General features: G+C 44.7%; 1 protein-coding gene across 1 annotated transcript; it reads right to left on the reverse strand.

The window, feature by feature from the left end:
• LOC311115919 (neurexophilin-1-like) lies at positions 1-27,347 on the reverse strand (the record flags this gene model as incomplete). Its single annotated transcript, XM_084191043.1, has 2 exons — positions 1-768; positions 27,294-27,347. 2 exons carry the CDS (start codon positions 27,345-27,347, stop codon positions 1-3), a joined length of 822 nt encoding a protein of 273 aa, XP_084047169.1.
• Positions 27,348-27,466: the final 119 nt, after the last annotated feature.

Here is a 27,466-nt window from a genome sequence, read left to right on the forward strand (position 1 = left end):
CTAGCCCGAGGGCAGGTAGGGCATCTCGTTGTGGTAGTTGTAGTCCGGGCAGACCTTCTGGACCAGGCGGTAGTCTGTACTGTAGAAGGAGATGTAGATACAGATTACCTTGAAGGGCTTGGAACAGATCCAGGAGACATGGCTCTGTGTCTGCTCCTGGAAGCAGGTCTTGGACGGGTCGTAGTTGCACAGTGACGTGCGCTTGCTGCGGTCCACCTTCTCATAGTCCACGCGGCAGTTGAAGATCTTGGAGTCCTTGGGGTAGACCACGCTCTGGCGCTCCAGGTCGAACTCCACCGCCTTGACCGGCGGCACCAGGCTGACTGAGATGTTGCCCTGGCCCGTGGAGTTGTGGCGGAAGTAGACGCTGAACGTTCCGTTGCCGTGGTCTACGATCTTGCCGGTGATCAGCAGGTTGAGGCGCACCGTCTTGATGTTAGAGTAAAAGTCTCCCCAGCCAAACATCTTCTTGAACTTGCCCGTCTTGACAATGGGCCGGCGTTTGACGCGGGAGGAAGAGGAGGTGTCTGGCTTCATCAGGTCACTACCCAGCATCTCCCAGAACTCCTGCTTGGAGAAGGGAATGGGTGAGCGGTAGGGCAGCTCCAGGGAGGTGGCATTGGCTGCCCGGCTTTTACTCTGGAGCATCCAGCGACTCAGGGGGGAAAGGGGAGTCTGGCTCCCCAGGAGACCCACCGTCTTAGAGGACGACCCGTCTGCTGAGGAGCTCTTGGGGCTTGGAGAGTCATCTTCTTGACCCAGGGCCAGCTGGAGATAAAGAGGGATAGAGAATGGGAGAGAGCGAGAGAGAGAATGAGAGAGAGAAGGAAAGATAGCGAGAGGGGGAGAGGGTGAGAGACAGAGAAAGAGAGATGGAGAGCGAGCGAGCGAGAAAGAGAGGGGGAGAGGGTGTGTGTGAGAGAGAAAGAGAGTAAGAGAGTGAACGAAAGACAGAGGGAGAGAAGAGGGAGGGAGAGAGAGAGAGAGAGAAAAAAGAGAGATGGAAAGAGGAGAAAAAATAGGAAAAGGGAGTTATTAGCAAGGGAGTTAGAAAACAGAAAAGGAATTCAAGATTTAATCGATACTTAATTTAGCTCCTGACACTATAGGTAGCAACTGTGACATTCTATCAATGTTGTAATAATAATAATAATAATATGCCATTTAGCAGACGCTTTTATCCAAAGCGACTTACAGTCACTCGTATAAATGAATGTTTGAGTATGCAGGTATATATACACTGCTCAAAAAAATAAAGGGAACACTTAAACAATACAATGTAACGCCAAGTCAATCACACTTCTGTGAAATCAAACTGTTCACTTAGGAAGCAACACCGATTGACAATACATTTCACATGCTGTTGTGCAAATGGAATAGACAACAGGTGGAAATTATAGGCAATTAGCAAGACACCCCCAATAAAGGACTGGTTTTGCAGTTGGTGACCACAGACCACTTCTCAGTTCCTATGCTTCCTGGCTGATGTTTTGGTCACTTTTGAATGCTGGCAGTGCTTTCACTCTAGTGGTAGCATGAGACGGAGTCTACAACCCACACAAGTGGCTCAGGTAGTGCAGCTCATCCAGGATGGCACATCAATGCGAGCTGTGGCAAGAAGGTTTGCTGTGTCTGTCAGCGTAGTGTCCAGAGCATGGAGGCGCTACCAGGAGACAGGCCAGTACATCAGGAGACGTGGAGGAGGCCGTAGGAGGGCAACAACCCAGCAGCAGGACTGCTACCTCCGCTTTTGTGCAAGGAGGAGCAGGAGGAGCACTGCCAGAGCCCTGCAAAATGACCTCCAGCAGGCCACAAATGTGCATGTGTCTGCTCAAACGGTCAGAAACAGACTCCATGAGGCTTACAGCCCAACACCGTGCAGGACGTTTGGCATTTGCCAGAGAACACCAAGATTGGCAAATTCGCCACTGGCGCCCTGTGCTCTTCACAGATGAAAGCAGGTTCACACTGAGCACGTGACAGACGTGACAGAGTCTGGAGACGCCGTGGAGAACGTTATCCTCCAGCATGACCGGTTTGACGGTGGGTCAGTCATGGTGTGGGGTGGCATTTCTTTGGGGGGCCGCACAGCCCTCCATGTGCTCGCCAGAGGTAGCCTGACTGCCATTAGGTACCGAGATGAGATCCTCAGACCCCTTGTGAGACCATATGCTGGTGCGGTTGGCCCTGGGTTCCTCCTAATGCAAGACAATGCTAGACCTCATGTGGCTGGAGTGTGTCAGCAGTTCCTGCAAGAGGAAGGCATTGATGCTATGGACTGGCCCGCCTGTTCCCCAGACCTGAATCCAATTGAGCACATCTGGGACATCATGTCTCGCTCCATCCACCAACGCCACGTTGCACCACAGACTGTCCAGGAGTTGGAGGATGCTTTAGTCCAGGTCTGGGAGGAGATCCCTCAGGAGACCATCCGCCACCTCATCAGGAGCATGCCCAGGCATTGTAGGGAGGTCATACAGGCACGTGGAGGCCACACACACTACTAAGCCTCATTTTGACTTGTTTTAAGGACATTACATCAAAGTTGGATCAGCCTGTAGTGTGGTTTTCCACTTTAATTTTGAGGGTGACTCCAAATCCAGACCTCCATGGGTTGATACATTTGATTTCCATTGATAATTTTTGCGTGATTTTGTTGTCAGCACATTCAACTATGTAAAGAAAAAAGTATTTCATAAGATTATTTCATTCATTCAGATCTAGGATGTGTTATTTTAGTGTTCCCTTTATTTTTTTGAGCAGTGTATATATATATATATATATATATATATATATATATATATATATATATTTCTGCTGTTACATTCTTGTGTCTATTCAAGTTGAGAGCAGATATACCTTTATGTCTGGTTTTCAGAGAAGCTACAGTGGGGAAAAAAAGTATTTAGTCAGCCACCAATTGTGCAAGTTCTCCCACTTAAAAAGATGAGAGAGGCCTGTAATTTTCATCATAGGTACACGTCAACTATGACAGACAAAAGGAGGAAAAAAAATCCAGAAAATCACATTGTAGGATTTTTTATGAATTTATTTGCAAATTATGGTGGAAAATAAGTATTTCGTCAATAACAAAAGTTTCTCAATACTTTGTTATATACCCTTTGTTGGCAATGACACAGGTCAAACGTTTTCTGTAAGTCTTCACAAGGTTTTCACACACTGTTGCTGGTATTTTGGCCCATTCCTCCATGCAGATCTCCTCTAGAGCAGTGATGTTTTGGGGCTGTCGCTGGGCAACACAGACTTTCAACTCCCTCCAAAGATTTTCTATGGGGTTGAGATCTGGAGACTGGCTAGGCCACTCCAGGACCTTGAAATGCTTCTTACGAAGCCACTCTTTCGTTGCCCGGGCGGTGTGTTTGGGATCATTGTCATGCTGAAAGACCCAGCCACATTTCATCTTCAATGCCCTTGCTGATGGAAGGAGGTTTTCACTCAAAATCTCACGATACATGGCCCCATTCATTCTTTCCTTTACACGGATCAGTCGTCCTGGTCCCTTTGCAGAAAAACAGCCCCAAAGCATGATGTTTCCAGATTCAGTCTTCCCAGCCTGGTGCAGGTCTACAATTTTGTTTCTGGTGTCCTTTGACAGCTCTTTGGTCTTGGCCATAGTGGAGTTTGGAGTGTGACTGTTTGAGGTTGTGGACAGGTGTCTTTTATACTGATAACAAGTTCAAACAGGTGCCATTAATACAGGTAACGAGTGGAGGACAGAGGGTCCTCTTAAAGAAGAAGTTACAGGTCTGTGAGAGCCAGAAATCTTGCTTGTTTGTAGGTGACCAAATACTTATTTTCCACTATAATTTGCAAATAAAATTATAAAAAATCCTACAATGTGATTTTCTGGAGAAAAAAAATCTCAATTTGTCTGTCATAGTTGACGTGTACCTATGATGAAAATTACAGGCCTCTCTCATCTTTTTAAGTGGGAGAACATGCACAATTGGTGGCTGACTAAATACTTTTTTCCCCCACTGTATATTGCTCCCCAAGCAGCAGATGAAATAGAAATAGACTCCTATACCTTCAGCTACTTGAGAGGCCTTGGGGGGATGAAGGTAGAAACAATTATTGCTTTGGTGTGGAGGTGGAGGAGGGGTAGGCGAATAAACCTTGATGTGCAATTAAGGCACACACATCTGTATTGGCACACACACAAAGCTGTCAGATGTTAACAGTGAGTGAGGAGAAAGGAGAAAGGAGAGAGAGATAAGATAGTCGTGCTCGGCTCAGCTATGGCTTTGTGGAGTGTGTCAGTGTGTGTGAGAGCAGGCTGTAATGGGTAATTATTAGATGGTAATGATCTAATAACAGGTAGGTGCTGTCGGAGAGCCCGGAGTGCTCTTCTGTCCTTGTGATCTAACTGTGGAGAGGATGTGAGTCTGTTTGTGTCGCCGTTTCTTTGTTTGTGTTAGTGTCATTATACAATGGATGGTTGCCGAAATGTGTGTGGACAGTACCCTATTAGCGATTGTGTGTGGGTGTGTGTATTTGTGTGTGTGTGTTTGTGTGCATGGTCTCTCTCTCTCTCTCTGCCAGATAGAGCAGGGTTTTTCCCAGTGATCCCACTGTTATACAGTGATACATAATGCATGCTGCTCTGTCTGTGCTCTGATCCATCCACTGTCTTGACTATCAAGGCTTCCTTATACCGGCTTAGTCAGGATTATTAAGTCTTACTCATTCTTACTCCATTTTATACAGATTTCTACAGGCTCACTCAGATTTGTTCTCTTGCATTTCAGACAGTCTTGTAATATTGATTTTCTGTCACTCTAAGACATGTATTTCCCTTCGTAACAACTTGCATCGCATTGTAGCAGTCTGTAGAGGATTCCCACTGATGTGGTTGTGTTGTGGTCTAGCTATGGACTCAGACTCTGGAGCAGATGAGGAGTCTCCAGACCTCAGCCTTTCTGTCTGGTCCCTGTAGGGCTGTTTGAGTTACCTGGGCTGGGCCACAGTCAACACTACACACTCCTGGTCTGGTTACCTGGGCTGGGCCACAGTCAACACTACACACCCCTGGTCTGGTTAGCTGGGCTGGGCCACAGTCAACACTACACACCCCTGGTCTGGTTAGCTGGGCTGGGCCACAGTCAACACTACACACCCCTGGTCTGGTTAGCTGGGCTGGGCCACAGTCAACACTACACACCCCTGGTCTGGTTAGCTGGGCTGGGCCACAGTCAACACTACACACCCCTGGTCTGGTTACCTGGGCTGGGCCACAGTCAACACTACACACCCCTGGTCTGGTTACCTGGGCTGGGCCACAGTCAACACTACACACCCCTGGTCTGGTTACCTGGGCTGGGCCACAGTCAACACTGTCCCCCATGTTTCCCACAGGGACTGGAGCTGACTCTCATTCAGACACAAACACATCAGCCTGACAAGGAACCCTGCCGGCTAAAATGTGATATTATTTGACATTTCTGATAGCGTCCCTGAGAATTCCTCCTTGGCTTCATTAATAATGAATAAAAAACAGGGAGCAGTAGACATATTGATTTTAATCTATTCAGACGCCTTCTCTTGCCTCGAGTGCGTGCCAGGCGCTGTGACTGTGATGACAAATACACTATTCCCCCTTGTCCCTGAATGATGTGCCACTTTGGGTTTGACTCCTTTCCCTTCATGGGATGATGTTTGGTGGGCAAAGAGCAGCACGCTGCCTGCCTGCCTGCCAGGCTCCATAGGTGGCACTGCAGAGTCTCAGTGGTGGCCATCACAGTGCCCTCCAGGGTTGTGTGGAATATACCACTGTATGAATCCTTATGATACTCTATGTCTCATACGTTTACATTGAGCTAATTTCCCAGACACTCAGTGATTCAGTGACTCAGACAGTCAGTGCCGGCAAGGAGAAGAGCTGAACAACAAACACATTGTCCCCTCTATAATACAATCTCACTGAGCCATAACTTGCATGAGATGTGTTCGTTTAAGGAGCTGAATATGTGAACAGAGCATTCAGGGTGAGACAGAACAGGACGTGTGTGTTAGTTAGAGGTTAGGGAAGACATAGTGCTGCTGTGGAACAAACTATTGAAGCCTTTCTAACTGCTGGAGGTGTCAGAGGTGTCATTGAGCTCACAGCATCAGTGTGGGAGACATGTTAGAACGGGCTTAACGGATGATTACTGGGGTAATAAAACAATGAGGATGAGATCCCCTCGCTTTAGAGCAGATGGTTAACGGCTTGAAGGAACACTTCTGTAGAGTGAGTCACCGTGCTGAAGGTTATACACTGGACTGCTTATGTTGACTGATGTCTGAAGTGAAAGATGGAAAATGATATGAGGCTGAATAGTGCTGTATAAGACGGACATAGCATGGCACAGCAGTTTGAAGAAGCTGAATAGACCTGTTAAACAGCAGCTGTATTAGGCTGAGTTGTAATCCGAGGTACAATGTTGGTGTTAGGTTTCAAAGTACTTTATGAAGCTTCATAAAGAGCACTTATCAGCTGATCTGAGCTACATGAAGTTGAAATGCGGGCGAAGGTGCAATCAGGTCAGAGTCTAGGGTTGTTGGCGGGGGGTGATTTTGTTGTCTGTCTGTCATGTGTGCAGCTGTGTGAGTCAGTGAAATGGTTGGAGGGAATGTGGGGGGTCTGCAGGCTCCATCGCTGTGGTAATTGTGACGCATTAAGCGTTAGTGAGTACAGGCCTGGGGCCTTCCTCGCGGCAGGGGGTAGAGGAACGGGAGAGGATGAGAGGGAGGAAATGATCAACAAGAGCCGCCAGCTCCACAGGAAATATTCAGACTGTTAAAGTAACAGGTACACCATTTTACCCTCCCTTTCCCCTGGCGTCACCGGCACACAGTTGCTAAAATACAGAACAGAGATTAGGGAGAAAGTCAGCTCAAATCTCTGAACTAACTGTTCTGTTCTGTCACAGTGCTCAGGTGGTGATGAGAGGCCATAGTGTCAACTAGAGAAATACTGCTACTGAAAATAGATTTTTTGAGAGTTTCACCTATTCAGATGTGTCTTCTCATCAATATCCACATCTACAGAGACGTTGTATATGGTATTTGGTCATATAGAGCCACAAAGCAGGTGCTTATTAAAGCACATCCTTCTCCTGGGCAGCAGATGGCTTCAATAAGCTCTCCATTTTCCTCTGGCTGTTTAGTTGAAATCTTCATCTCCAATATGACATACATTTTTAATTAAAGGCTCGAGCGCCTGCTCAGATTTCCAAAGTGTTCACCGATGCTTTGTGGTTTTTTTTCCCTCCCACCAAACTCCAGACCTAATGTGCTCACTGTAGGAATATTCTCCTTCTGTTACATGATTAAAATCAGAGAGCGTCTGTGCCCTTATAACTAATTATTCCAATGGCTAGCGTGGAGGGGAGGGCCGGGGGAGGGAAAGGTAATTTCACAAGAAACAAGGCGTTTGACTCTTAATTAATAATTTACGTCGGCTTCAAGGGGGTCACCGGAGCTTAGCTCTGCGCTGGGTGGATGAATTCACTACGTTCAGCCTCTTTCTCTCTTTTTTGAGCTCCTTACTCATTTTGGACAAGTTCAGTTCTACCATCCCACTGGACCTGCAGCTTAATTTAGTATGCTGAGGGAGAGACCTTGCTCTGAATTGGCTATCGAATTTTTACATTATAAGATATCGACAAGGCGGCTGAGTGGAGAGCGGTGCTGGAGCAGGATAGCAGGAGGAGAGAGAGAGCAGGGGTTGATGGGATAGAACTGATTAAAGCAGAGTTCTGCTACTGTATATGCCCACCTGTCTGAGAGGACCTGAGAGGGGACTGGACTCTCTCTCTCCCTCTCCCTCTTCCTCTCCCTCTCCCTCGCTCTCTCCCTCCCCCTCGCTCTCTCCCTCTCTCTCCATCTCTAACTCTCTCTCTCTCTGTGGTGATGCACTGTGTAATACTGGGCTTAACTTTCATTCGAGGTCATATCAGTGGACAGAGATCAATCTGGGAGTATTAACTATCTGGCTTTTGTGTCTGGTTATAGTACCAACACAAACATCAACAGTGTGTGGACATCGCCATTGACATTGTCATGGCTCCAACCTACATCTTACATCTCCTTTAAGCTACAGTACAAACTCAGTCTGTTCTAGTACAGTAAACAGAAAACCCTTCCAGAGCAGAGCACTAGCCCTGGAGACATACACTACTCGAGTCCTTCAGATCACTTCAACATCTCGGGACCACACACTGGAGGCCCCTAAGTCAGCTGGTTGATGGAGTGAGTAGATACTTGTTTGTCTTTTCTCCCCCCTACTCTGCACCAAACAGCCCGCCCATCACCCCCTGATGATGTCACCAGGAGCCCCCGTCACAGCCTGGTGGGGTCAGCATGGGACCCATAGCCCACTGCATCATCAGGAGGACATCACTAGTGGTCTCTCTGTAGTAACAGATGGTGACAGATGTCCCCTCTTCAAATAAACCTGCTTATATTTACAGTAAAAAGGAGTTCCGCCTCTGTCCGCTCTCTAAAGCTGTTTGTTCTTGAGATAACTTTTTATTTACATAAATACAAGTCTATTCAGCACAAATAGGAGGAAGCTCTCAAGTGGCTAGCATTCTCAGAGGAATACAATTGTGTGACGCTTCCTTCCTATTACTGGTTGAAATAATCAAAGGTGAAATTACTTCTAATTCTATGGATGCAACACTGACTTACAGCCAATTTATGCTTGATCTGAAAATGTGGTCAGAGGCTTTGTATGGAGGGTGTGACGCAATTGCAGAGCCTCTGGAGGCATGCAGAGGCCAAATCAAGCTCTATACCGCATCGCCATGTACCTCTCAAATGTTGTTACAATGAGGAGGGCTCTGTATAGCTCCGCACTGACATGATTGGTTGACAGTAGGTGGGGGCGGGAGGTCCTGTATAAACACAAACTCACTTCCTTGACAACTTCCTTCACAACAGCTCTGCTCTGCTCTGCCGAAGCGCAAAACGTATGTTTGCTCTGACTTCTGCGGAGGCCGCATCGCATTAAATGCTGTATTGACCATTGCAGAGCCTTTTACAACCTTTGTATATCATTGTTGTGTGGTTCAAACAATTCCTGACAGACACATACTGTAACATATTCTCTAGCACAACAGACCAACATAAATTTATCCAAGGCCCTTTCTTTCTATGTGTCCCAGTGTTTCAGAGGGGAATGCCACAGCTGGGTGGGCAGGATAAAGGTGCACCTCTAGGGTCATCCATGCCACACAATGTCGCCGGAGTGGATGGCTGCCGTTTTACGGGATCCTAACCAATTGTGCTATTTTTTTTTTATTTCTTTTTACCATTGTTTGTAACTTATTTTGTACATAATGTTTCTGCTACAGTCTTTTATCACTGAAAAGAGCTTCTGGATATCAAAACAGCGATTACTCACCTCGAACTGGATGACATTTTTTTCTTTAATGACTCTGACGCAAAGGATATACTGCTGCTTCATTCGCATGAAGAGGAGACAGAGATACAGGGGCAGCAGATCCGGGTGCCTTGTGAGAATTCGTAGGCGAGTGGGTAAGCCGCCTCTACCATCTGTCCTATTGGCCAACGTGCAATCACTGGAGAAAAAACTGGATGAGCTCTGTTCGAGACTATCCTACCAATGGGACATTAAAAACGGTAATATGTTATGTTTCACCGAGTCGTGGCTGAACGACGACATGGATAATATACAGTCGCAAAGACGGAACAGTTACCTCCTGTAAGACGAGCGGTGGTGGTCTGTGTCTATTTGTCAATAACAGCTGGTGCTCAATCTCTAATATTAAGGAATTCTCTAGTTTTTGCTCTCCTGAGGTAGAGTACCTCATGATAAGCTCTACCAAAAGAGTTTTAATCTATATTTTTCGTAGCTGTCTATTTACCACCACAAACCGATGCTGGCACAAAGACCGCACTCAACAAGCTGTATAAGGCCATAAGAAAACAAGAAAATGCTCATCCAGAAGCGGCGCTCCTAGTGGCCGGGGACTTTAATGCAGGAAAACTTAAATCCGTTTTACCTCATTTCTACCAGCATGTCACATGTGCAACCAGAGGAAAAAAAAAACTCTAGACCACCTTTACTCCACACACAAAGATGCGTACAAAGCTCTCCCTCGACCCTAAATTTGGCAAATATGACCATAATTATATCCTCCTGATTCCTGCTTACAAGCAAAAACTAAAGCAGGAAGTACCAGTGACTCGCTCAATACGGAAGTGGTCAGATGACGCGGATGCTAAGCTACAAGACTGTTTCGCTAGCACAGACTGGAATATGTTCCGGGATTCATCCGATGGCATTGAGGAATATACCACCTCAGTCACAGGCTTCATCAATAAGTGCATCGATGATGTCGTCCCCACATTGACCGTATGTACATATCCCAAACAGAAGCCATGGATTACAGGTAACTTCTGCACTGAGCTAAAGGCTAAAGCTGCCGCTTTCAAGGAGCGGGACACTAATCCGGACGCTTATAAGAAATCCCGCTATGCCCTCAGATGAACCATCAAACAGGCAAAGAGTCAATACAGGACTAAGATTGAATCCTACTACACCGGCTCTGATGCTCGTCGGACGTGGCAGGGCTTGCAAACTATTACGGACTACAAAGGGAAACCCAGCCGAGAGCTGGCCAGTGACGCGAGCCTAACAGACAGGCTAAATGTTATGCTCACTTTGAGGCAAGCAACACTGAAGCTTGCATGAGAGCACCAGCAGTTCCGGATGACTGTGTGATCACGCTCTCAGTAGCCGATGTGAGTAAGAACATTAAACAGGTCAACATTCACAAGACTGCGAGGCCAGACGGATTACCAGGACGTGTACTCGGAGCATGCGCGGACCAACTGGCAAGTGTCTTTTTCAACCTCTCCCTGACAGAGTCTGTAATACCTACATGTTTCAAGCAGACCACCATAGTCCCTGTGCCCAAGAACACCAAGGTAACCTGCCTAAATGACTACCGCCCCGTAGCACTCACGTCTGTAGCCATGAAGTGCTTTGAAAGGCTGGTCATTGCTCACATCAACACCATCATCCCAGAAACCCTAGAACACTGGAAACCCTAGACCCAATTCGCATACTGCCCCAACAGATCCACAGATGACGCAATCTCAATTGCACTCCACACTGCCCTTTCCCACCTGGACAAAAGGAACACCTATGTGAGAATGCTGTTCATTGACTACAGCTCAGTGTTCAACACCATAGTGCCCACAAAGTTCATCACTAAGCTAAGGACCCTGGGACTAAACACCTCCCTCTGCAACTGGATCTTGGACTTCCTGACGGGCCGCCCCCAGGTGGTAAGGGTAGGCAACAACACATCTGCCACACTGATCCTCAACACGGGGGCCCCTCAAGGGTGCATGCTTAGTCCCTTCATGTACTCCCTGTTCACCCATGACTGCGTGGCCAAGCATGACTCCAACACCATCATTAAGTTTGCTGACGACACAACAATGATAGGCATGATTACTGACAACGATGAGACAGCCTATAGGGAGGAGGTCAGAGACCTGGCAGTGTGGTGCCAGGACAACAACCTCTCCCTCAACGTGAGCAAGACAAAGGAGCTGATCGTGGATCGAGAGCTTCAAGTTCCTTGGTGTCCACATCACCAACAAACTATCATGGTCCAAACACACCAAGACAGTCGTGAAGAGGGCATGACAACGCCTATTCCCCCTCAAAAGATTTGGCATGGGTCCCCAGATCCTCAAAAAGTTATACAGCTGCACCATCGAGAGCATCCTGACCGGTTGCATCACCGCCTGGTATGGCAACTGCTAGGCATCCGACCGTAAGGCGCTACAGAGGGTAGTGCATACGGCCCAGTACATCACTGGGGCCAAGCTTCCTGCCATCCAGGACCTCTATACTAGGCGGTGTCAGAGGAAGGCCCTAAAAATTGTCAAAGACTCCAGCCACCCAAGTCATAGACTATTCTCTCTGCTACCGCACGGCAAGCGGTACCTGAGAGCCAAGTCTAGGTCCAAAAGGCTCCTTAACAGCTTCTACCCTCAAGCCATAAGACTGCTGAACAATTAATCAAATAGCCTTTTCATTATCTATGCATAGTCACTTTACTTCTACCTACATGTACATAAATTATTACCTCAATTACCTCGACTAACCTGTACCTCCACACATTGACTAGGTACCAGTACCCCCTGTATTGTTATTTTATTGTGTTACTTTTTTAAAAACTTTAGTTTATTTAATCAATATTATTTTCTAAAAACTGCATTGTTGGTTAAGGGCTTGTAAGTAAGCATTTCACGTAAGGTCTACACCTGTTGTATTCGGCACGTGACAAATAAAATGTGATTTGATTTGACAAATTGCGCTATCTTCAGAAAAGTGTTTTCTGTCTGTGGACAGGCAGCTCTGTGGGTCAGTACTATGAACGCCTGCCTGTCTGGTGATGTGTCACAGAACACAATTTCCCTCTACCCATCATGCCTCTCTCTGCTGCTGTATGTCAGGCAGGCAGCAGGGGATACTGAGGGCCTGGGGGGCTGAGAGGGGCCTGAGGCCCAGCGCTGGGGTACTCGCTTGGTGGTCATGAGAAAGGCGCACCTCTAGGGTCATCCATGCCATGCCCGCGCATAACTCAAGTTGTTTTATAACCCGAGCAGGAAGTAACAGCCTGTCCATAATAACACCACTGACCCTTTTCTCTGCCTCTTCTCTAAAGCTCCTCTCATTCACCGTAGTGTGTCTGTCTACCTCTAGACTGTTGGAGGAATTATTGAAGTACAGTAAGAGTCCATTGAGTCAACAGGGAGGTGTTTTAATGTCTGTAACCTCTTGTTACACCATGACCCTGCCTGCCTGCTCTTGTCTTGGACCTGGTCCGTCTTGTAAAAGAGTTTTGATCTCAATGAAACCTGGATAGATAAAGGTTAAACAAAACAATCAATAAAGAAAGTAGGAGACAGAGATATGGCAATACGGGGTACCAGAGTGTTTGTGTCTCAGGTAAAGAGGGTGGAGCTGATCTCCATCACCTAGGACTTGACATAGATTAAATAGATTAATCAAATCTCACATTGTTGTCAATTTTTGCTCAATCTTGCATGCTTTCTCAAACAGCTGTAACTGTTTATGCATTCTTAAATCAGGTCCTTTCTTGAGTTGGGCTCTGAGATTTACATTTTTTTTTTTACATTTTACGTCATTTAGCAGACGCTCTTATCCAGAGCGACTTACAGTTAGTGCATACATTATTCTTTTTTTATTTTCATACTGGCCCCCCGTGGGAATCGAACCCACAACCCTGGCGTTGCAAACGCCATGCTCTACCAACTGAGCTACCTCCCTGCCGGCCATTCCCTCCCCTACCCTGGACGAATTGTGCGCCGCACCATTGGTCTCCCGGTTGCGGCCGGCTACAGCAGAGCCTGGATTCGAACCAGGATCTCTAGTGGCACAGCTAGCACTGCGATGCAGTGCCTTAGACCACTGCGCCACTCGGGAGACTGAGATGTAACAGCCATTGAGCATCTGATCTTATGATTGATTGTGGAGGAAAGGGGTTGAGTGTGTTAGAGTATGTGCGTGTATGTTTATCCCACATCTGTTGCAAGGGGGTAAGGATGCTAGGGAGAATATAGGATGAACCACAATAATTGTTTGCTAAAATAATAATTGCTTGACAAAAATGTAATGTAATACAATGGCAATCCAGGTTATAGGTTAAAATCCTACGCATGAACTGCAGACATTTTACGCATATTAATCAAAAATGATGGAAAATAAGATATGCAAGATATTTTAATGGATATATATTTTTAAATGGCTATATATATATATATATATATATATATATATATATATATATATATATATATATATATATATATATATATATATATATATATTGAGGTGAGAGCATTGGAAATGCTTTTGGCGGTTGACCTGCTTCTGTTTTGTGGGTGGCACTGTGTGCTGTTTTCGATGGATGGGTCCTGGCCTCTCAGGGGCCTAGGGATTCGGGGGGACGGGGGTGGTATGCTGAACACTGGGATGACGGCCCAACTTGGGATGGGGAGGGGCTTTAGCGGGGGAATTAGTGGAGAACAATTGGAGGGTTACTTAGTAGCAATGCAAATATCATGGTACAGCTATATGGACAGTCAATCGCTATGGTATTTTTTATTGGTAAATTTACAAACATATATAATGATAAATAGATTTGAAACTTGTATCCCATTGTGGTATGTGGTGAAATAAGTATAGCCAGTTATAATTGTAATGGCTTAGCAGATAATAACAAAAGAAGAACAATATTTACATGGCTCCAAGAGAAGGAATATAATATATATTGTTTACAGGAAACTCATTCAACAATTCTAGATGAAGTTGCGTGGTAAAAGGAATGTGCAAATTGTCCAAACAGATACGCAAGGTAGATGGATTATTTTAAATATGTTATTGGACCATAAACAGATATGGCTCATTAACCTTTACGGACCAAATAATGATGATCCACACTTCTTTGACAATATATATAATAAATTATCAACTCTGCAAGCAATTCAAGACTCTATTATTATGGTGGGAGATTATAATACCGTTTTAAATAGCTCAATGGACTGTAAAGGAAATCACACTACAAACAATCACCCTCATGCTCTTAAGGAAATCGTGAAAGTCATGCATACATTAGAACTAGTAGATATATGGAGGCTTAAATATCCTGATCTAGTGAGATATACAGTGGGGGAAAAAAGTATTTAGTCAGCCACCAATTGTGCAAGTTCTCCCACTTAAAAAGATAAGAGAGGCCTGTAATTTTCACCATAATTTGCAAATAAATTCATTAAAAATCCTACAATGTGATTTTCTGGATTTTTTTTCTCATTTTGTCTATCATAGTTGACGTGTACCTATGATGAAAATTACAGGCCTCTCTCATCTTTTTAAGTGGGAGAACTTGCACAATTGGTGGCTGACTAAATACTTTTTTTCCCCACTGTACATGACGGAGACTCAATCAAGCTAGTCGTCTTGACTTCTTTCTTATGTCATTTTCGTTGGCACCACAAGTTAAAAAAGTGTTGATAGGGGACAGAATGCGGTCGGACCATCATATAATTGGCATATACAGTGGGGAGAACAAGTATTTGATACACTGCCGATTTTGCAGGTTTTCCTACTTACAAACCATGTAGAGGTCTGTAATTTTTATCATAGGTACACTTCAACTGTGAGAGACGGAATCTAAAACAAAAATCCAGAAAATCACATTGTATGATTTTTAAGTAATTAATTTGCATTTTATTGCTTGACATAAGTATTTGATCAGAAAAGCAGAACTTAATATTTGGTACAGAAACCTTTGTTTGCAATTACAGAGATCATACGTTTCCTGTAGGTCTTGACCAGGTTTGCACACACTGCAGCAGGGATTTTGGCCCACTCCTCCATACAGGCCTTCTCCAGATCCTTCAGGTTTCGGGGCTGTCGCTGGGCAATACGGACTTTCAGCTCCCTCCAAAGATTTTCTATTGGGTTCAGGTCTGGAGACTGGCTAGGCCACTCCAGGACCTTGAGATGCTTCTTACGGAGCCACTCCTTAGTTGCCCTGGCTGTGTGTTTCGGGTCGTTGTCATGCTGGAAGACCCAGCCACGACCCATCTTCAATGCTCTTACTGAGGGAAGGAGGTTGTTGGCCAAGATCTCGCGATACATGGCCCCATCCATCCTCCCCTCAATACGGTGCAGTCGTCCTGTCCCCTTTGCAGAAAAGCATCCCCAAAGAATGATGTTTCCACCTCCATGCTTCACGGTTGGGATGGTGTTCTTAGGGTTGTACTCATCCTTCTTCTTCCTCCAAACACGGCGAGTGGAGTTTAGACCAAAAAGCTATATTTTTGTCTCATCAGACCACATGACCTTCTCCCATTCCTCCTCTGGATCATCCAGATGGTCATTGGCAAACTTCAGATGGGCCTGGACATGCGCTGGCTTGAGCAGAGGGACCTTGCGTGCGCTGCAGGATTTTAATCCTTGACGGCGTAGTGTGTTACTAATACTTTTCTTTGAGACTGTGGTCCCAGCTCTCTTCAGGTCATTGACCAGGTCCTGCCGTGTAGTTCTGGGCTGATCCCTCACCTTCCTCATGATCATTGATGCCCCACGAGGTGAGATCTTGCATGGAGCCCCAGACCAAGGGTGATTGACCGTCATCTTGAACTTCTTCCATTTTCTAATAATTGCGCCAACAGTTGTTGCCTTCTCACCAAGCTGCTTACCTATTGTCCTGTAGCCCATCCCAGCCTTGTGCAGGTCTACAATTGTATCCCTGATGTCCTTACACAGCTCTCTGGTCTTGGCCATTGTGGAGAGGTTGGAGTCTGTTTGATTGAGTGTGTGGACAGGTGTCTTTTATACAGGTAACGAGTTCAAACAGGTGCAGTTAATACAGGTAATGAGTGGAGAACAGGAGGGCTTCTTAAAGAAAAACTAACAGGTCTGTGAGAGCCGGAATTCTTACTGGTTGGTAGGTGATCAAATACTTATGTCATGCAATAAAATGCAAATTAATTACTTAAAAATCATACAATGTGATTTTCTGGATTTTTGTTTTAGATTCCGTCTCTCACAGTTGAAGTGTACCTAGGATAAAAATTACAGACCTCTACATGCTTTGTAAGTAGGAAAACCTGCAAAATCGGCAGTGTATCAAATACTTGTTCTCCCCACTGTACATTACTCTTACTGAATTTCCACGTGGGCAAGGATATTGGAAATGTAATCAAAGCCTATTGGATGATAACTTGTTTTTAACCAGGACAGAGGAATTTATAACTGATTTTTTTCCGACATAACATAGGTACAGCAAATCCCCTTTTTGTATGGGACACCTTTAAATGTGCCTTTAGAGGCCATGCAATTCAGTGCTAATCTCGAAAACAAAAGCAATTTAGGTCAGGAGTCCACACTAACAAAGGAAATAGAAGGTTTAACAGAACAGATAGATAGCAATAAAAACTGTAACATAGAGGCTCAGAATAAATTAGAGGAAAAACAAAAAGAAATGGAGAATCTTATTCAAGAAAGATCAAGTGTAATACATTATAAAAATAAAGAAAACTGGATGGAATATGGGGAAAAATGCACCAAATAATTTTTTTTATCTTCAACATAGGAATGCTACCAAAAATAATTTATTGAAACTGGTTACAAATGACGGAGTCACCCATGATTCACCAAATAATATTTTGAAGGAGGAAACAAAGTACTTTAAGCATATGTTTTTGTTTCAGTCGCCTCCATCTCCTCTAACTGAAGCAAATTGTACACTACATTACCATGTAGTTTACCAATACAATGGTCTGATGGTGATGTGGATATACTCTGAATACATATCCCAAATGAAATAAATGATCTCACTCCAATAAATTTTAATTGAAAGTTTGCAAAAATCGATAAGATCTTGCTACCATGGAAAGGTAAATACCTGTCAATTTGTGGAAAAATCACCCTGATTAACTCTTTAGTATTATCCCAGTTTACCTATTTGCTTATGGTCTTGCCTACACCTAGCGAACAGTTTTTTAGATTATATGAGAAAAAAATATTCCATTTTATTTGGAACGGCAAGCCAGACAAAATTAAACAGGCCTATTTACAGTGAGGGAAAAAAGTATTTGATCCCCTGCTGATTTTGTACGTTTGCCCACTGACAAAGAAATGATCAGTCTATAATTTTAATGGTAGGTATATTTGAACAGTGAGAGACAGAATAACAACAAAATAATCCAGAAAAACGCATGTAAAAAATTTTATAAATTGATTTGCATTTTAATGAGGGAAATAAGTATTTGACCTCCTCTCAATCAGAAAGATTTCTGGCTCCCAGGTGTCTTTTATACAGATAACGAGCTGAGATTAGGAGCATACTCTTAAAGGGAGTGTTCCTAATCTCATCTTGTTACCTGTATAAAAGACACCTGTCCACAGAAGCAATCAATCAATCAGATTCCAAACTCTCCACCATGGCCAAGACCAAAGAGCTCTCCAAGGATGTCAGGGACAAGATTGTAGACCTACACAAGGCTGGAATGGGCTACAAGACCATCGCCAAGCAGCTTGGTGAGAAGGTGACAACAGTTGGTGCGATTATTCGCAAATGGAAGAAACACAAAAGACCTGTCAATCTCCCTTGGCCTGGGGCTCCATGCAAGATCTCACCTCGTGGAGTTGCAATGATCATGAGAACGGTGAGGAATCAGCCCAGAACTACACAGGAGGATCTTGTCAATGATCTCAAGGCAGCTGGGACCATAGTCACCAAGAAAACAATTGGTAACACACTACACCGTGAAGGACTGAAATCCTGCAGCGCCCGCAAGGTCCCCCTGCTCAAGAAAGCACATATACAGGCCCGTCTGAAGTTTGCCAATGAACATCTGAATGATTCAGAGGAGAACTGGGTGAAAGTGTTGTGGTCAGATGAGACCAAAATGGAGCTCTTTGGCATCAACTCAACTCGCCGTGTTTGGAGGAGGAGGAATGATGCCTATGACCCCAAGAACACCATCCCCACCGTCAAACATGGAGGTGGAAACATTATGCTTTGGGGGTGTTTTTCTGCTAAGGGGACAGGACAACTTCACCGCTACAAAGGGACGATGGACGGGGCCATGTACCGTGAAATCTTGGGTGAGAACCTCCTTCCCTCAGCCAGGGCATTGAAAATGGGTCGTGGATGGGTATTCCAGCATGACAATGACCCAAAACACACGGCCAAGGCAACAAAGGAGTGGCTCAAGAAGGAGCACATTAAGGTCCTGGAGTGGCCTAGCCAGTCTCCAGACCTTAATCCCATAGAAAATCTGTGGAGGGAGCTGAAGGTTCGAGTTGCCAAACGTCAGCCTCGAAACCTTAATGACTTGGAGAAGATCTGCAAAGAGGAGTGGGACAAAATCCCTCCTGAGATGTGTGCAAACCTGGTGGCCAACTACAAGAAACGTCTGACCTCTGTGATTGCCAACAAGGGTTTTGCCACCAAGTACTAAGTCATGTTTTGCAGAGGGGTCAAATACTTATTTCCCTCATAAAAATGCAAATCAATTTATAACATTTTTGACATGTGTTTTTCTGGATTTTTTTGTTGTTATTCTGTCTCTCACTGTTCAAATAAATAAACCATTACAATTATAGACTGATCATGTCTTTGTCAGTGGGCAAACGTACAAGATCAGCAGGGGATCAAATACTTTTTTCCCTCACTGTACAGTATTGTCTTAGCTCTACCAGTACAGTTCACTTCTTATCACTGACATTGTAGAATGATGGCGCCGGAGAAGATGGCTGCCGTTTTACAGCCCTCTAACCAATTGTACTATTATGTGTGTTTTTCCGCGTTATTTGTAATTTATTTTGTACATAATGTTTCTGCCATCGTCTCTAATAACCAAAAAGAGCTTCTGGATATCAGGACAGCGATTACTCACCTCGTATTGGACGAAGATTTTTTCTTCAACGAGGCGGCCGCGAAGGATATCCTACAGACACCCGACAAGGCCCAAATCCCTGTCATTCGCATGAGGAAGAGACAGAGATATCGTGGACGTAGGTCGGGGTGCCTTGTAAGGATCCGACGGCGAGCGAGTAAACTGCCGCTCCCATCAATCCTATTAGCCAATCTTCAATCATTGGAGAATAAATTGGATGACCTAAGATTACGGTTATCCTACCAACGGGACATTAAAAACTGTAATATCTTATGTTTCACCGAGTCGTGGCTGAACGACGACATGGATAACATACAGCTAGCGGGCTATACGCTACATCGGCAGGATGGAACGGCTGACGTGGGTAAGACAAGGGGTGGCGGTCTGTGTATATTTGTAAACAACAGCTGGTGCACAAAATCAAATACTAAGGCTGTCTCAAGGTTTTGCTCGCCTGAGTATCTTATGATAAGCTGTAGACCACACTATTTACCAAGAGAGTTTTAATCTATATTTTTCATAGCTATCTATTTACCACCACAAACCAATGCTGGCATTAAGATTGCACTGAATGAGCTGTATAAGGCCATAAGTCAACAGGAAAACGCTCATCCAGAGGCAGCGCTCCTAGTGGCCGGGGACTTTAATGCAGGGAAACTTAAATCCGTTCTACCAAATTTCTACCAGCATGTTAAATGTGCAACCAGAGGAAAAAAACTCTAGACCACCTTTACTCCACACACAGAGACGCATACAAAGCTCTCCTTCGCCCTCCATTTGGCAAATCTGACCATAACTCTATCCTCCTGATTCCTGCTTATAAGCAAAAACTAAAGCAGGAAGCACCAGTGACTCGGTTATAGAAAAGTGGTCAGATGACGCAGATGCTAAGCTACAGGACTGTTTTGCTAGCACAGACTGGAACATGTTCCGGGATTCTTCAGATAGCATTGAGGAGTACACGACATCAGTCACTGGCTTCATCAATAAGTGCATTGATGATGTCGTCCCCACAGTGACCGTACGTACATACCCAAACCAGAAGCCGTGGATTACAGGAAACATCCGCAATGAGCTAAAGGGTAGAGCTGCCGCTTTCAAGGAGCGGGACTCTAACCCGGACGCTTATAAGAAATCCCGCTATGCCCTCCGACGAACCATCAAACAGGCAAAGAGTCAATACAGGATTAAGATTGAATCGTACTACACCGGCTCTGACGCTAGTCGGATGTGGCAGGGCTTGAAAACTATTACAGACTACAAAGGGTAGCACAGCCGCGAGCTGCCCAGTGACACAAGACTTCCAGACAAGCTAAACCACTTCTATGCTCGCTTCGAGGCAAGCAACACTGAAGCATGCATGAGAGCACCAGCTGTTCCGGATGACTATGTGATCACGCTCTCTGTAGCCGATGTGAGTAAGACTTTTAAGCAGGTCAACATTCACAAGGACGCAGGGCCAGATGGATTACCAGGACGTGTACTCTGAGCATGTGCTGACCAACTGGCAAGTGTCTTCACTGACATTTTCAACATGTCCCTGACTGAGTCTGTAATACCAACATGTTTCAAGCAGACCACCATTGTCCCCGTGCCCAAGGACTCTAAGATAACCTGCCTAAATGACTACCGACCCGTAGCACTGACGTCTGTAGCCATGAAGTGCTTTGAAAGGCTGGTCATGGCTCCCATCAACACCATTATCCCAGAAACCCTAAACCCACTCCAATTTGCATATTGCTCCTAAACAGATCCACAGATGATGCAATCTCTATTGCACTCCACACTGCCCTTTCCCACCTGGACAAGAGGAACATCTACGTGAGAATGCTATTCATTGACTACAGCTCAGCATTCAACACCATAGTGCCCTCAAAGCTCATCACTAAGCTAAGGATCCTGGGACTAAACACCTCCCTCTGCAACTGGATCCTGGACTTCCTGACGGGCCGCCCCCAGGTGGTAAGGATAGGTAACAACACATCTGCCACACTGATCCTCAACACGGGGGCCCCTCAGGGGTGCGTGCTCAGTCCCCTCCTGTACTCCCTGTTCACCCATGACTGCATGGCCAGGCACGACTCCAACACCATCATTAAGTTTGCCGACGACACAACAGTGGTAGGCCTGATCACCGACAACGATGAGACAGCCTATAGGGAGGAGGTCAGAGACCTGGCCGTGTGGTGCCAGGATAACAACCTCTCCCTCAACGTGACCAAGACAAAGGAGATGATTTTGGACTACAGGGAAAAAAAGAGGACTGAGCACGCCCCCATTCTCATCGACGGTGCTGTAGTGAAACAGGTTGAGAGCTTCAAGTTCCTTGGTGTCCACATCACCAACAAACTATTATGGTCCAAACACACCAAGACAGTCATGAAGAGGGCACGACAAAGCCTATTCCCCCTCAGGAGACTGAAAAGATTTGGCATGGATCCTCAGATCCTCAAAAAATTCTACAGCTGCACCATCGAGAGCATCCTGACTGGTTGCATCACCGCCTGGTATGGCAACTGCTTGGCCTCCGACCGCAAGGCACTACAGAGGGTAGTGCGTACGGCCAGTACATCACTGGGGCCAAGCTTCCTGCCATCCAGGACCTCTATACTAGGCGGTGTCAGAGGAAGGCCCTCAAAATTGTCAAAGACTCCAGCCACCCTAGTCATAGACTGTTCTCTCTGCTACCGCACGGCAAGTGGTACCGGAGTGCCAAGTCTAGGTCCAAAATACTTCTCAACAGCTTCTACCCCCAAGCCATAAGACTCTTTTTACGCTGCTGCTACTCTGTTAATTACTCACTTTAACTCTACCCACATGTACATATTACTTCAACTACCTCAACTAGCCGGTGCCCCCGCACATTGACTCTGCACCGGTACCCCCCTGTATATAGCGCCTCCCTACTGTTATTTTATTTTACTTCTGCTCTTTTTTTCTCAACACTTTTTTGTTGTTTTATTCTACTTTTTTATTAAAAATAAATGCACTGTTGGTTAAGGGCTGTAAGTAAGCATTTCACTGTAATGTCTGCACCTGTTGTATTCGGCGCATGTGGCCAATACAATTTGATTTGATTTGATTATATTGCACCGAAACCCTCATCCATGCCTTCACTGTCCTCACTGGTATCCCCACCAAACTCACCAACAGATTCCAGCTGGTCCAGAACTATGCTGCCAGAATCCTCACCTGCAGCAGATCAACTGAACACATCATACTATTCCTCATCAATCTACACTGTCTCCCTTTGCAATCCTGTACTAACTTTAAGCCTCCCGAGTGGCGCAGTGGTCTAAGGCACTGCATCGCAGTGCTAGCTGTGCCACTAGAGATCCTGGCTCTGTCGTAGCCGGCCGCGACCGGGAGACCCATGGGGCGGCGCACAATTGGCCCAGCGTCGTCCAGGGTAGGGGAGGGAATGGCCGGCAGGGATGTAGCTCAGTTGGTAGAGCATGGCGTTTGCAACGCCAGGGTTGTGGGTTCGATTCCCATGGGGGGCCAGTATGAAAAAATAAATAATAATGTATGCACTCTGGATAAGAGTGTCTGCTAAATGACTAAAATGTAAGACACTCCTCTTCACCTACCTCCTGGCATCCACCTACCTCTCTGACCTTTTCCCAGTCTATGCCCCCTCCCATTCCCTCCGCTCCTGCTCTGCTGGTCTCCTTGTCAACCCCTCATTCTGCCTCTCCACCATGGGTGCCCGGGCCTTCAGCTGCTCGGCACCCAGGCTCTGGAATGCTCTCCGCCCACACATGCAACATGCAGCCACAGTCATCTCATTCAAAAACCTCCTCAAAACACACCTCTTCATAGGAAGCCTATAACCTGTAGCCTGTGGTCTATGATTGACTCTGTCCTACCTCTCCCTTCTGTGTCTTCTCAGTATCCCCCAAACCCTAACCCTTACCCTTCCCTTTCCCTATTCCCAACCCTACCCCCTAAACCCTTACCCTAAACTGGGACTGTATCCTCTACCCAACCCCTCCCTCCCTCTTTTTATTTGTCCTGTTTCGTCTAGTCCTTTGATTTTAAATTGCACTTTGATTGTTACACTTGATTTTATGATTTTATGTCCTGCACTTGATTTTATGTAGACCTACTGTTAATGGAAGATGTCCTTGAGTGTCCTGAAAGGCGTCCGACAAATAAAATGTATTATTATTATTATTACTACTGTTACTCCTCCATCTATTCTACGCTCTATCCATTCCAATCCCTCTCTCCTTCCCTCCATATGTCTCTCCCCCACCTCTTTCATTTCATTCTGTCTCTCTCCATCCTCTCTGTTCTCATTGTATACTGTTCTACACATTTCTCTCCTTGTCTTTTTCTATCCTATTTACATTAGGCTGTCCCTCACCCTGTAGTTGACTGCTAACTCTCCCTTTCTGCACTCTCTTCCTTATTCAGCCCTTTTGTAACCCCGGTCATTATGACCATGGGCACACAGTACACAGTGGATATGCTAGGAGCCAGACTCCCCTCACCTGTCTCTCTCTCTCTGTCTTTCTCTTTCTCTCTCTCGATCTCTCTGTGTGTGTGTGTGTGTGTGTGTGTGTGTGTGTGTGTATGTGTGTGTGTGTGTGTGTGTGTGTGTGTGTGTGTGTGTGTGTGTGTGTGTGTGTGTGTTTGTGTTTGTGTGTGTGTGTGTGAACCTGTAGAAAGTAGAAAGTATGATTTTATTTCTCACCACAATAACCCCTGACATTGTCTGTCTAACTGTAAGGACCTAATGATATTGCTATAAGACTAGTGATGGATTAATAGCCCTAATATAAACATTTAACAAACAAATTAGTTGTAATAGGCTCTTGACTGTATGACACTGAATGCTCAAGCCATTTAGTCCATTAAAAACAAATGAATCCAATCTCTGAGCTGCATGTCATAGAATGAAAAATTGCTAAACCCTCGCCAAAAACGTACTATAATTTCTTAGCATAGCAGTCAATTACAAAGCACTCTGACTGAGACTGTTTATATTATTCATCTCAACCAATGCATGGCATATTAATTAACATTTGAGACGCTAAATCCATCACATTATTGTTGCTTTCTTCGTGTTGATAGTGTTTTAATAACCTTATTTCCATCCAGACAGAGTGGGTTTATACACCCTAGAGAGTAAAGCTACACACTAATATTGAGTGGGGCGGTACAATAGGAAATCAGCTGAATTTGAATATAAATGCATGGTCTATGATTATTAATCCCAGCTCTATTGTGTAATAAATTGGATAATTTATTAATTGCTCTATAATTTATCAATGTCATGCTGCTAATGAATTACCCACGATTCCCTGCTGAGAGACGTAGTGCGCCATGGTTTTTAGATAAGCAACATGGTAGAATATTGATAGAAAGCGCAATCCTGCTGCGTTTGAGAGTATGTGGCAAGCATGTGTGAACATACACCTTGAAGTGTAAACATGCTCTCCGACTCCAAAAATCTCTCTCTTAGATTAGAGGAAATGGAAGGGGAACATTTATTCAATTTGTCAAGTAATAGGGCCAATGTCATACAACCTAAATCCTTTGTAAGACCTGCAAATGTTCAATCAATGAAGAAAAATAGTTTTAAGACGGTGGTACATTTGGCCTAATGATGACACCTGACTGGTCAATGTTATTATTCTGAGTTATTTTGAATTATCCATAACCTCATTTTTATTTCACGTAGGCTAAACAGTGGCCTATGACTTTATTTAAAATAGGTTACCTACTTTAAGATGCACTCTCAAACGTTTGTATAATTTCAGCCAGTAGTTTTGAAAGTGGTGCTCAAGAGCCAAAAGTTGTCCCCGTTTTTTGTGTACTATGTCATCAAATTGTGTACCAAGTCATCCATTTCGTATAATATGTTACATCAAAGACAGTACAGTATGAAGATAGGCAGAAACTGCTTCTCCGATAGAAATCCCTAATCACACTTATAGGCGATGTCATGGTGATGTTGGCTAGTTAAGCTCATTTGCTGAATCAAGTCACTGGGCCTAATGGGAATGGCCATATGCTGGCAGTCAAATCAAAGGCACTCCTTCAATGTAAAGCTGTTTTTGACTAAAAATTAAAACGTGTCAGTTTGTCACTTTCACGAGGTTGGAGTAATAACGTTCAACTACTTAAGACGTTGGCTCGAATTTAGGTTGTGCCTTTAGACTTCAAGAAAATTAACAACTAAGGAAAATAATGTAACTTGTCTCATTGACTTCTCAAACCCCAAACCCCCAGCCTGATCTGCTTGAACTTGTGATGTTGCACCTCTGGGTTTAGAAACTCTGTGGTTACATCCTGCAATTATTATTTTTTATTTTTTGCAATTCTTATATGTTAAAAATCAAATTCTTACTATTTTTTTATGATTTTGCTGTGCTTACGATCCTGGAGTGCATCTTTAATTAGGCCTAGGCAACTACCCACTGGGCAAAAACTGGTTTAATCATCTTGTTTCCAAGCCATTTCAATGAAATAAATCTATGTGATGACATTGAAACGTGGAAAACTGATTGGGTTTGAAAAAAGTATTCAACATAAGGGGATTTCGTCTTTTTTCACCAAACTTTTAACCTAAATTGTTGTTGATTTCACGTTGAATTTACATTAGTTGTCAACTCAACCATTAGTGCCCAGTGGGTAATAACTCTTTGAATACTTTATTATAGCCTACAATTCACATGTACGCTACAGTCTTTGTTCAGTTAGAAGCGCCCAAGGTTATTTACAGTGTGCGTGCCTTTACAAAGCCACAAGGTCGGCGGCTCTGACACAAAGGTGTCACAACAGAACAGAACACAACACATCAAAGAAGCAACCTTCCGACAACACTTGAATTTAGCCTACCTCATTCCGTTTTTGTTCTTGACGCTATAATTTGCTCTACATATAGATCTAAATGTAAAGCATGATGACGTAATGTTGTTTAGAGAATTAAAGTTTAGGCTAAAATAGTGCACACAACATGGTCAATAAACATGCCCAATAAGGCACTTAGTTTCATGTTGATGTTAGTCATGTTTATCTCATTAAAAACGTGTAATTTACCAGGACTCATGTGGTTATTGAAGATCATTAATCACAACATCATTTTGATTGAGTACATCAGGTTTAACAGTGTGGTACCTGAAATGCCATAGGCTATAGTGCACGAACATCGAATTGTGTAGCCTGCGAAAGAGGCTATGATATAGGCCTATAATAATCAGATAGTGGTCAATATAAAAATCTAAATTCTTTTTTTTTTTACTCAATGTTGCACAATGAAACATTAAAACATTGACCAGACATGAGCACCTGTATGGGGGACACGTTGCGCTGTGTCTCATGCCAGGTAGCCTATTCTTCTCACCTTTGTACAGTTATTAAGTTATCTTTCAATTGTTTCAAAATAACATATAGTAATGATCGGTCAAGGAGAGTCTCCTTTCGTTGTTCATCAACACATAACTTCAGCAATGGATAGAATACGCTTCAACCGTGGAACTCCAATATGGAGATTCGAGGCACACTTAATGCAAGGGACCGTCGTCCGTGGCGCAGCATGCTATCCATGGCAACCGCTCACAGCATACTCACTCACGAGGGTCTCTGCCCTGGGAGAGGGAACCTTGTCGGGTCTGGTAGCTCGTGCGACACAGTATGCACGGTTATTTCCCTTCACTTTTCGCCAAACAAATGAGTGGCACATGTCTGAATGAAGAGATAGCCTAGTAACGACGGGGGTGAATGCTATGGAGACAGACACACATATGACTGGTGTAACTTTTTTACACTGCTGGGCACTGCCGCCCCTTCTTGCTTACCAAGCACGCTGTTCCGTTTAGGAGAAGCAAGATAAAGCCGTGGTTGGAATGCATTTTTCTGGCGCCCCCCGTGTCTCAGCTTCCCGCTTCAGCCCGAAGTCAGCTTTCCTTCAGGAAGACGCTATTCCTTCGGCACTGTATCCCCAAAAGCTAAGATACCGTCCCATGTCCAA

The sequence above is a fragment of the Coregonus lavaretus genome (assembly GCF_964263955.1).
Source record: "Coregonus lavaretus genome assembly, contig: HAP1_SCAFFOLD_1048, whole genome shotgun sequence".
Taxonomy (NCBI): Eukaryota; Metazoa; Chordata; class Actinopteri; order Salmoniformes; family Salmonidae; genus Coregonus; species Coregonus lavaretus.